The sequence below is a fragment of the Liolophura sinensis genome, chromosome 2 (genome assembly GCF_032854445.1).
Source record: "Liolophura sinensis isolate JHLJ2023 chromosome 2, CUHK_Ljap_v2, whole genome shotgun sequence".
NCBI lineage: Eukaryota > Metazoa > Mollusca > Polyplacophora > Chitonida > Chitonidae > Liolophura > Liolophura sinensis.
Window position 1 is genome coordinate 9,019,237 of NC_088296.1, and position 11,674 is coordinate 9,030,910.

Genomic DNA, 11,674 nt, shown 5'->3' on the forward strand with positions numbered 1-11,674 from the left:
TGTAGCCTACTAGATTTCTGCATTCTAATTGAATATACATGTAAATCTATAAAAGTTTTAAAAGACTGTTTCTTGGTTGGAAAAAAAAATGTATCAAGCCATTTTTCCTCACAATGCCTAGTGATCTGTCATCTGTTATTTACTTCAATTTAGAGTATTCTTTAACTCGAAGGGACTACCATACATCTCCCACTACTATGTTTCTGGTGCTGGTTTGGACAGTTGCACGGAGGGCATGTTTGGTGTCATACAGAAAACGTGGAGTTTTTTGTTAGATCAACTAAGCCAACTAATATCAGAGATAAGTATACGGTTAAAAGAATGGATTATTCGCGCTGATATTTGTCGATGTGAATGTATAAGATGTACATCTGTTTACGAGATGTCAAGATAACTGACAAAATACACCAGCACAGGATAATAGATGAAGTTCCCAAATTACAGTTTAGGAAGTCGAACAACAAAACAATACAAGTAAAATTCTCAACGACCAGTTTCATAAACGAAATTCGCATCTTTACCATTTGAAAATATACATATATTTCTTTCGTAAAAGACAGTTGCCTATCAGTAGACGTAGTCAAGTTTTGGGCGATGGGGGAAAACCGCGCTTCCGTAAACCTACAGTGTATGATGAATAAAACTTCATATGAATATTGATTTCATTGATTTATATATACATACACACACACACACACACATATATATATATATATATATATATATATATATATATATATATATATATATATATATGTATTTCTATATATATGCGCTTTCATTTATATGCACTCATAACCATCAAAACCACAATTATAAAGGGTTATAGACAGACTGCCAATCTTAAGAAACTTCTAACAAAGGATCGGTTTACTACCGACCTAACAGAAACCAGTTATACAACTTCTACGCGTGGAGACCAACAATGGAAATGCTGTTAACATTTAATAACCAGCAGTCATTTTTTTCATATGAGCAATTTTACCTTCCGTATTAAGGCTAATACGAGCTGTAATTCCAAAAATCTACTGTATGTCTTAATCTTCTCCAATTGTAACAAAATTCATTAAGGAATCGATGAAGGGTACATGGGCAACAAATTAACACGCAAGTTTACAGATTTTACCTGTAATCAAACATGTCGCATTATGCACCCGTAATATACACAGCGGACCCAAGTTCCACATAATGCCCTTTCTTTAAATTATCGGTGAAATGAAAGTCAAACCAGAGGGATCAAAGAACATCTCCGATAATCTCTCCGAATGGATAATCCTCTGAGCAAGTTGGAACTTTATTATACTATATGTAATTTGTAACTAGGACTGATCGCCATGGCTTAAGCTACCTGAGTGTATATATAGCTGGCTCAGGATATATTGAAATGAAAAAAACCTCTGAAGAACCGTCATGATGCGGTGAAACTAGTAAGCTAAATCAACACTTGTATATTTGTATATATATATATATATATATATATATATATATGTTAATTACAGGATTACCTGAGATAATGATATTTTCACGAAGGTTGTAATGAATGATATTTAATGAACATAACATATTTTTTCATAATTTATAACAAAAAGGTACTATAAAAAGATGTGGTATATGTCTGGTACATTGTGAATACTCAAAGATATATACTAAATTGTAATGGCATGCTTGAATAATGGCTCGTGATATGGTTTATATTGGTAACTAGGCTAGATTGTCTACTTCTGTAAAATAAATTTTAAAAAAAAACGTGACAAAACTTCACAAAACAACACAGCTTTTGCCACGTTGTTAAAAAACCTCGGCAAGAAAGGTAGGAAATAAGCAAGAAACAAAATATCATAAATTCACAACGTATTATGTAAAAAAAAAATACATTTGACGAAATATGCGAATTGAATTAGATCACAAATGAAATGAATCCTAAAGCGACTCAAAAAACACTTATAGACATATTATGTATATATAACAGGAGCAGCCATCGATGCTCATACTAGCAGCAAGCATCGCATATTTCCATATTTCTAACTCCAGACGCAGGTCCCCCACCAGCTGTAGTAGTTGGTGGCTGTGTAATAGATGTTGGTGTCTGTTTTGAATCAGTTGTTGGCTGGGTCGCTAAAGTTGCTAGTTTTGTTGTAGTAGCTGTTCTCTGTGATGTAGTTGTTGTAGGCTGCAATGATGAAGGCAGTGTTGTCGTTGCCTGTATTGTTGTAGTTTGTGGTTCTGTTGTTGTTTCTTGTGATGAAGATATTGGTTCCTGTGTTGTAGAAGTTAGTTCCTGTGTTATAGCTGTTTGTTCTTGTGTTGCTGTAGTTGGTGGCTGTGTTGTAGTAGTAGGTGGCTGTGTTGTTGGTTCCTGTGTTGTAGTAGTTGGTGACCGTGTTGTAGTAATCAGTGACTGTGTTGTAGTAGTTTGTGGTTGTGTTGTTGTAGTTTGTGGCTGTGATGTTGGTTCCTGTGTTGTAATAGTCGGTGGTTGAGTTGTAGTAGTGGGTGGCTGTGTGGTTGGTTCCTGTGTTGTAGTAGTTGGTGGCTGTGCTGTTGGTTCCTGTGTTGTAGTAGCTGGTAGCTGGGTTGTTGGTTCCTGTCTTGCAGTAGTTGGAGGCCGGGTTGTAGTAGTCGGTGGCTGAGTTGTTGGTTCCTGTCTTGCAGTAGTTGGAGGCCGTTTTGTAGTAGTCGGTGGCTGAGTTGTTGGTTCCTGTGTTGTAGTAGTTGGTGGCTGTGTTGTAGTACTCGGTGGCTGTATTTTAGTAGTCGGTAGCTGGGTTGTTGGTTCCTGTGTTGTAGTAATTGTTGGCTGTATTGTAGTAGTCGTTGACTGAGTTGCTGGTGGCTGTGTTGTAGTACAGGGTGGCTGCGTGTTTGGTCCCTGCCTTGTAGTACTGGGTGGCTGGGTTGTTGGTTATTGTGTTGTAGTAGTTGGAGGCCGTGTTGTTGGTTCCTGTCTTGCTGTAGTTGGTGGCTGTGTTGTTGGTTTCTGTGTTGTAGTAGTTGGTGGCTGTGTTGTTGGTTCCTGTCTTGCTGTAGTTGGTGGCTGTGTTGTAGTAGTTGGTGGCTGTGTTGTTGATTCCTGTGTTGTAGTAGTTGGTGGCTGTGTTGTTGGTTCCTGTGTTGTGGTAGTTGGTGGCTGTGTTGTAGTAGTCGGTGGCTGAGTTGTTGGTTCCTGTGTTGTAGTAGTTGGTGGCTGTGTTGTTGGTTCCCTAGCAGTTGGAGGTTGTGTTGTAGTAGTTGGTGGGTGTGTTGTAGAAGTCGGTAGCTGAGTTGTTGATTCTTGTGTTGTAGTTGTTGTTGGCTGTGTTGTAGTAGTCGATGGCTGTGTTGTTGGTTCCCTAGTAGTTGGAGGTCGTGTTGTAGTTGTTGGTGGCTGTGTTGTAGTAGTCAGTAGCTGGGTTGTTCGTCCCTGTGTTGTAGTAGTTGATGGTTGTGTTGTAGTAGTTGGTGGCTGTGTTGTAGTAGTTTGTGGCTGTGTTGTAGTAGTTGGTGGCTGTGTTGTTCGTTCCCTAGTAGTTGGAAGCCGTGTTGTAGAAGTTGGTGGGTGTGTTGTAGAAGTCGCTAGCTGAGTTGTTGATTCTTGTGTTGTAGTTGTTGTTGGCTGTATTGTAGTAGTCGGTGGCCGTGTTGTTGGTTCCCTAGTAGTTGGATGTAGTGTTGTAGTTGTTGGTGGCTGTGTTGTTATAGTCAGTAGCTGGGTTGTTCGTCCCTGTGTTGTAGTAGTTGGTGGTTGTGTTGTAGTAGTTGGAGGTTGTGTTGTTGGTTCCTGAGTTATTGTAGTTGATGCTTCTGTTGTAGTTGTTATGGCTTCTGTTGTAGTTGTTGGTGCCTCTGATGTGGTTGTTGGTGCCTATGTTGTAGTTCTTGGTGCTTCTGTGGTTGTTGTAGGTGCTTCTGTGGACGTTGTTGGTACTTCTGTTGTAGTTGTTGGTACTTCTGTGGTAGTTTTTTGTGCTTCCGTGGAGGTTGTTGGTGCTTTTATGGTAGATGTGCTTCTGTTGATGTTGTTGGTGCTTGTGTGGTAGTTGTTGGTGCGTCTGTGGTAGTTGTTTGTGCTTGTGTAGTAGTTGATGGTGCTTGTGTTGTAGTTATTGGTGCTTGTTTTGTAGTTATTGGTGCTTGTGTCGTATTTGTTGGTGCCTCTGTTTTAGTTGTTGGTGCTTGTGTGGTAGTTTTTGGCGTTTATGCTGTAGTTGTTAATTCTTCTGTTGTAGTTGTTGGTGGTTCTGTTGTAATTGTTGGTGCGTCTGTGGTGGTTGTTGGCGCTTTTGTAGTTATAGTATTTGCTTCTGCTTCCGTGGTTGTTGTTGGTGCTTCTGTTGAAGTTGTTGGTGCTTCTGTTGTAGTTGTTGGTGTTTTTGTTGTAGTTGGTGGTGCTTCTGTTGTAGTTGTTGCATCTTCTGTAGTAATTGTTGGCTCTTGTGTGGTGGTTGTTGGTGCTTGTGTGGTAGTAGTTGGTGCTTGTGTTGTAGTTATTGGTGCCTCTGTTGTATTTTTTTAGTGCCCCTTTGGTAGTGGTTGGTGCTTGTGTTGTAGTTGTTGGTGCTTGTGTGGTGGTTGTTCATGCTTTAGCTGTAGTTGTTGGTGCTGATGTGGTAGTTGTTGGTGCTTGTGTGGTGGTTGTTGATGTTTTAGCTGTAGTTGTTGGTGCTTCTGTGGTAGTTGTTGGTGCTTCTGTTGTAGTTGTTGTTGTTTCTGTTGTAGTTGTTGGTGGTTCTGTTGTAGTTGTTAATCCTTCTGTTGTAGTTGTTGGCTCCACTGTTGTGGTTGTTGGTGCTTCTGTGGTAGTTGTTTGCGCATTTGTTGTTGTTATTGGTGCTTTTGTGGTGGTTTTTGGTGCATCTGTATTAGTTGTTGTTGCTTCCGTTGTAATTTTTGTTGGTTTTGTAGTGGTTGTTGGTGGTTCTGCTATGACTGTTAATGCTTCCGTGTTTGAGGTCTTTGCTTCTGTGATAGTCGTTGGTGCTTCTGTTGCAGTTGTTGGTGCTTCTGTGGTTGTTGTTGGTGATTCTGTGGTAGTTGTTGGTGGTTCTGTTGTTGTTTATGTTGTTGTTGGCGCTTTTGTGGTGGTAGTTGGTGCTTCTATGGTATTTGTTGGTCCTCCTGTTCAAGGTGTTGGTGGTATCGTAATGGTTGTTTGTGCTTCTGTGGTAGTTGATGGTGGTTCTGTTGTAGTTGCTGGTATTTCTGTGGTGTTTGTTGGTGCTTCCGTGTTTGTTGTTGGTGGTTCTTTTGTAGTTGTTGGCGGTTCTGTTGTAGTTGTTCGCGTTTCTGTAGTGGATATTTGTGCTTATGCGGTACTTGTTGGTGCTTCTGTTGTAGTTGTTGGGGCTTCTGTTGTAGTTGTTGGTTCTTGTGTTGTAGATGTTGGTGTTTCTGTAGTTTTTGTTGGTGCTTTTGTGGTAGTTGTTGGTACCTCTGTGGTGGTTTTGGGTGCTTCTGTGCTGATTGTTTGTGCTTCTGTTCTAGTTGATATTACATCTGTGGTTTTTGTTGTTGCCTCTGTTGTAATTGTTAGTTCTTGTGTTGTAGATGCTGGTGTTTCTGTAGTGGTTCTTGGTGCTTCTGTGGTAGTTGTTGGTGGTTCTGTTGTAGTTGTTGGTCTTTCTGTGGGGGTTGTTGGTGCTTCTGTTGTTGTTGTTGGTGCTTCTGTTGTAGTTTTTGGCGCTTCTGTGTAGTTATTGGTGCTTCTGTAGTAGTTGTTGGTGCTTCTGTTGTAGTTGTTGGTGCTTCTGTGGTAGTTGTTGATGCTTCTTTGGTGATTGCTGGTGCTTCCGTTGTAGTTGTTGGTCCTTCTGTTGTGGTTGTTTGTACTTCTGTGGTAGTTGTTGGTGCTGCTGTTGTGGTTGTTTGTGCTTTTGTGGTAGTTGTTGGTGCTTCTGTTGCACTTTTTAGCGCTTTTGCGGTGGTTGTTGGTGCTTCTGTTGTAACTGATGGAGCTTTTGTTGTAGTTGTTGGTGTTTTTGTGGTAGTTGATGGAGCTTCTGTTGTAAGTGCTTGTGCTTGTGTTGTAGTTGTGGGTGCTTATGCCGTGGTTAATGTTTCTGTTGTTGACGTTGTTGTAGTTGGTGCTTCCGTTGTTAGTGGTACGTTGCAGGAATCTAAAGTAAAAAGAAAAAAAATTTTTGTTTAGGTAGATGAGTTGCCTTTTGAAATTTCTAGCAAGAGTTAAAGAGTTTTATTGTATTTTGGAGCAGTGTTCCAATACAATGATGCAGTTGGCTCATATTGCCTTACATGAGCTAGATGTTTCTCTCCGCCCTAAGATCATACTCTGATCCATATGATCTTTCTTTTTAAAATCGAAAGAATTGTAGAGTACCTGGCACCTGTTTCTTACTTTCTAATTTGTAACGTAAAGATACTCACACCATATTGGTGAGAAAGAAGTGGTGTTTAACGAACGTTAGATTGCTCCAAAGTACACACCAGCTAATTGTCATTGAGGCCACATAAGCAGTGAGAAAGTGTGTGTGTGGGGGGGGAGGGAGGAGGGCGTCAACATATTTTCTCTCCAAGCCGTTCCAGCGATTTATAGGCGGACGATCTTAACGATCTTAATAAATAGCTCGGTAAATACAGAATTCAGTAAATAAATGAATAATTCAGTCAGTAAATAAGTAATTCAGTTAATAAAAATAAGTAATTCCGTAAAGAAATGAATAGTAAAAAAGAAAATAATTCAACACATAAATACCGTAAAAGAAATAATAACTAAAATAATTTAGAAATCATTATATCAATATATTATTGGAATAAATGCACATAAATCATTGAATATACGTTTATCTTACCCAGTGAGTACCCAACGTCGCGACACTGTTCATTCAAACCAAAAGATGCTAAAATCTCTTCCGTGGTGGCTGGGCGCTGACCATCTTTGCATGCGCAGACGCCGTTTTGACATGTTTGCTCAAACCCATGCTGGCAGATTCCACAGGTGTCGTTCAACAGCGAGAAGCCGGCGATTGCACAACTTTTACCGGTAGAATCGACAGTAAAAGCAATGGGACAGTCACAGGTCTTAGAGGTGGTGTTGCACTCAGAGTACAAGCCTACACAACGCCCGATATTTTCTCCACATGGCTCGTTGTAATATGCGGCTGAAAGACAACACATTGATTCACTGGCCTCTTAATTTGAAGGATTGGTTATTTAATGGATTGAAAGATTGGTTGGTTGACTAATTAATTGATTGATTGATTGATTGATTGATTCTTCAACTGATTGATTAATTGGTTAGTTGATTGAGTTTAACGCCGTGACTGATTGGTTGATCTGATGAATGACCGATTGATTGTTTGGTTTGTCAGTTGATTTATTGATTGAGTCTAACGCCGTGTTAGAGAATGATTCACTTATATGACGGCCGCTGTTCACGTAAAAATCACCAAGCTTTGCCAGGTAATAAAGGCTACAGAGAAAACACGCGATGTATTTGGCTAAAGGCATGGTACAGTTGACAGAAATGCTAACTAAAGTTTGTTTAAAGAAGAATGATAATGCAAAATTCATATAAAAATGTGATATATGAAGCATTCAAGACATTTCTTGGATTTTTCGTACTCCTTATTTTTTTGCGGTTAAAACGACTTGCAACAAGAGCAATCTGAATAAAGCGCGCTAGTTATTAATTTATTTATTTATTTATTTATTGCACTCACACGTTCGTAACCGTCACAGTTGGTAGAACGGTAGATCCCGGGTCAACCCTGGATCAAGTCACACCTAATACTTTAAAGAGGAAGGTGTAGTTTCCCCGATTCGCGTTCGGCATAAAGGGGATATTGCAAGGACTGGTTGACCAGTCTCAGTGTAATGGGTCGAGCGTTGCGGCTTACTTGCCTTCGGTAAGTTGTCTCGGTGAAGTAGCACTAGATAAAAGAGCGATGGAAATCCGTCCTTCTAAAAGGAAGTACATTACATACACTATAAGGATTCCTTTGTCGTCATATGACAGAAAAGTTGTTGAATATGACGTTAAACCCCAAGCACTCCCTCATTCACGCATTTGTATCTGCTGGCGCGAGCGCACAGTCGGCCTGCCCACTAATATGGATTCGAACACGTCAATTATACTCTTGAGGAGGCCAAAATTTGAAAGTTAGTATATCAAGAATGCTCACAGGGCACATGTAAGACAGATGGCATTCTACATGTCTGTGAGAACTGTCCATCATTAGTAACACCAGGTGCTACAATCTGACGAAAGTCCATTTCACTGTTTCTTGGTAGTGTGATAGTTGACAAACGGAATCAAGTAATTTTGTGAAATCAGACGTCTTGTCCACTTACCTCATTGATATATTTCTTTGAACTATTTATGTAAAGGATTAACAAGCTGAACATTACATGCCCATATCACCATAGCTTAAGCAGAATTTTGTATAAAAAAACACCATTAGTTTAATAGCACATCAAATCAAATATGTAACCTCCATCTTGTATATAGTTGTTCTGTTATATTTCCATGCAACAGTACTAGAAGAAACTTTTTTGTATTTTTACCTGGCACACACTTTGTGTTGTTGTTCTCCGATGGAACAAAATTTCCTTCGCATAAGCAAATAAATCCATCACAGGCTCGCTGTTTACACACGGCTCCATGTGGACAGTCGAGGCTAGAGTTGCAGGAATCTGTGAGGTTGACAATGACGAAGCGGAATGGTGTTGCCGGTGTTGGTACGTTTGTAGAGGTGGTTGGTGGTGCGTCTGTTGTTGGTGGTGGTGCTTCTGTGGTAGTTGTTTGTGCGTCTGTTGTAGTTGTTGGTGCATCTGTTGTAGTGGTGTCAGCATCGGTAGTAGTTGTTGGAGATTCTGTGGTAGTTCTTAGTGCCTCTGTTGTAGTTGTGGGCGCTTCAGTGGTAGTTTTTGGTGCTTCTGTTGTAGTTGTTGGTGGTTCTGTTGTAGTTGTTTTCGCATCGGTGGCAGATGTTGGGGCTTTTGTAGAGGTTGATATTACAGGACATAATCCTGTGGAAGAAATAAATAATAATTTTAATGTAATTTTTTTCTCTTTTTTAGAAGCTGCACACACCATGCACACACCATGCACACACCATGCACCATGCACACACCATGCACACACCATGCACACACCATGCACACACCATGCACACACCATGCACACACCATTATTACTTACGGAAAGAAAACATGACTGCAGTTTTCGTCAATAATTAGTTTTCCAAATAGTTCTGAATGTCGTTTTTTCTACATAAATGAAGACAAAAACACATTAACCTAGAGTCAAAGAAACACAAAATGTATGGCTCAGTGGTTGACTGTTAAAAATAAGCCTCAGACTACTTTCTTTAAATGTTTTTGTATAGAATTTCTGACAACAATTAGGGGCCTTTAATTAACTGTATACTAATGTGGCTTTTAAGATCAACTGCGTGTTTTTTTCCTCATACAAACCTCACACAAAGATGTAGACATTACAAACAAAGCCAAAAAAGTTAAAAAAGATAGCACTATCACAAAAACTAATTGATTCATTTTATGTCATTTAATTGGTGATTTAAGCTATACTCAGGAATATTTCACTGATACGACGACGGCCAGCATTATGGTGGGTGAAAACCGGCCAAAACCCAGGGGCAAACCCACGACCATCCGCAGGTTGCTGATAGAACTTCCCACGTACGACCGGAGTGGAAGCCATCATGAGCTGGACTTGAACTCACAGCGACCGCATTGGTAGAAGACGCCTGGGTCATTACACTGGGCTAGCACGCAAACCAAATGAGCCACAGAGGCCCCTCTTATCAGAAAAAAAGTAGATTACATTAACACGGAATTGTCTGCTATGCCAAACGAAATCTGTAGATCCTGTTTTTCTCCAAAAAATATTAAAAATTATTTCATCTGGAAAAATCTTCCCGCCAATTTGCACACAATGTATTCTGATAGCTATGGACACACTCCACAATAACGCATTGAACTAGAGTGTATCTTACTTAAATCAAACGTGTCAGCGCGGCATTGCAAGGGGTAGTCCACGTAAGCTTGCTTCTCCTCTGGGGGTAACCGGCCGAAACCCACTTCTACAGTCGCACGTTGTGCCATTACAGAATAGTTCTATGAAGCAATCTGAGTCACTCGTGCACGTATCCCCAAGGCGACCTTCGCCTATCACATTGCAGTCCGTCCCTGATGAGGACAGTTCCGTGTTTTGGCCACATACGCAGTAACCGTCTGTTGTGTCGTTACATTCAACATTGAGTCCTGTACACTGGCCATTGTCCGTGCCACACCGCTCACCAAACGAAGACGCTGTACCAAACACAGAATACAAGCAAGATTATCACGGGTGTTCTCTGGGTAAACTCAACAGACTTCCATGCTCACTGCGTATGGAAAACAACTCCTACATGCTTTGATTTTTCATCCAGTTAATTAAATTATGCTATTGTTTTCTTTCTGCTTAAAAATAGCACTAAATGAATTAAACTTTTATTTAAATGAAAAATACATTTAGAGGAAACACAAAACCTGGATTTGAATATACAATTAACTGACCAGTTACGCAACCATTGTCGTTGTCATTTGAAACATATCCTATAACACACAGGCATATTTGTCCATCACACTGTCTCTGTCGACAACTGGCTGACACTGGACATTGGGAATCGTCAGAGCACGAGGTAAATAAACTGGCTGGGACTAGTGTAACGGTAGTCTGCACCTCTGTTGTCAGTGTGGGCGTTGTTGTTGCTGGGCTAGTTGTAGCTATAGGTGCTTCTGTTGTTGGGCAGAAATCTGAAGAATTGCAAAACGAAGAAGGAAATATATATATATATAGAAAAGCAATTACCACGCCACTGTTGTCCAGATTTTTGAAGCATCAGGGAGAATAACTCTTGCATGTACTTGGGGGCTTATTCCCTTGAGTTGACTTATGTGGAAGAACAGCGGACTCGCAGCACAGAAACCAGCAGAGAAAAATGTGCATCGACAAAAGAGGATAGATCCACAAAAAATTACGTAATGCATCTATGTGCCAATTAATCTGGACAACTTCTAGATCTGGAAGGATATACCTCCTGGGTATACACAATATACTCTGACAACAGTGGCGACTCTGCACTATAACCCATGGAAACTAAGTGTATCTGAACACAGACCCCCATTACAACTTGCGTTCTTCAGTAGGGACGATTGTAGTTCTGTGTATTTTAGGGTGTAAAGTCTTTTTTTGCTGCCAGCCTGCCGTTTTTAGTGTACAAGTGCATGCTTGGTATCAAAATGATGGAAATTGTCTAAGGTTTGGGCAGGTATGAGTTTTAATGGTGAAAGTTTGAAATTCTGGGCGAGAGGACACAAGGAGACAGGTGGTGATGAGGCTGCGAGTGACGTCCCCTTGGCTTTGCTAGGCACCCCTCCCAGCTGCCGGCATGTAAAGGTCCAGATTTTGACGGTCAACCTATATCAAGATTTTTTACAGCTTCTTTCTCTCAGGCTGGGCCAGGTATGCACCAAAGCTTATTGGCCTCGGAATGTTTGGGACTGAGCTACAGCGCTAAACGTTAACATTGTCGCTTATGGAAAACTAATGGGGGTCTGTGGCCTGATCTGTCCACTTGTGCCAGAACAATGTAATATGTCACTGTGTGCTCAGATTTGGCAGCAGCCTTATAATATTTGGTGGGTACATCTGCGATGTGGTTTGCATTGACAT

At 40.5% G+C, this 11,674-nt stretch overlaps 2 protein-coding genes across 2 annotated transcripts; both read right to left on the reverse strand.

Annotated features, from left to right (window-relative positions):
* Nucleotides 1-2,096: 2,096 nt before the first annotated feature.
* Nucleotides 2,097-4,388, reverse strand: LOC135462459 (probable serine/threonine-protein kinase clkA). The gene is made up of 4 exons (XM_064739685.1): nucleotides 4,279-4,388; nucleotides 3,687-3,885; nucleotides 2,828-3,200; nucleotides 2,097-2,740 (listed from the first exon to the last, which is right to left on the reverse strand). Exons 1-4 carry the CDS (start codon nucleotides 4,386-4,388, stop codon nucleotides 2,097-2,099), a joined length of 1,326 nt encoding a protein of 441 aa, XP_064595755.1.
* A 157-nt stretch (nucleotides 4,389-4,545) lies between these two features.
* On the reverse strand, nucleotides 4,546-6,365 carry LOC135462460 (mucin-2-like). Its single transcript, XM_064739686.1, is given in 3 exon segments — nucleotides 4,546-5,094; nucleotides 5,293-6,092; nucleotides 6,361-6,365. Coding segments are annotated over 3 exon segments (1,347 nt in total). The 3' UTR covers nucleotides 4,546-4,552.
* Nucleotides 6,366-11,674: the final 5,309 nt, after the last annotated feature.

Excerpts from the sequence above, each read along its gene's own strand:
- LOC135462459 (XM_064739685.1), bottom strand. The coding sequence starts at position 4,388 with ATGCAACAACTACAACAGAAGCACCACCAACTACAACAAAAACACCAA. Across the intron at positions 3,886-4,278 it reads CAACAACCACGGAAGCAGAA|AAGCACCTACAACAACCACA; the intron begins GCAAATACTATA and ends CAACGTCCACAG. Across the intron at positions 2,741-2,827 it reads GTACTACAACACAGCCACCA|CCACCGAGTACTACAACACA; the intron begins GCAACTCAGTCA and ends ACTAAAATACAG.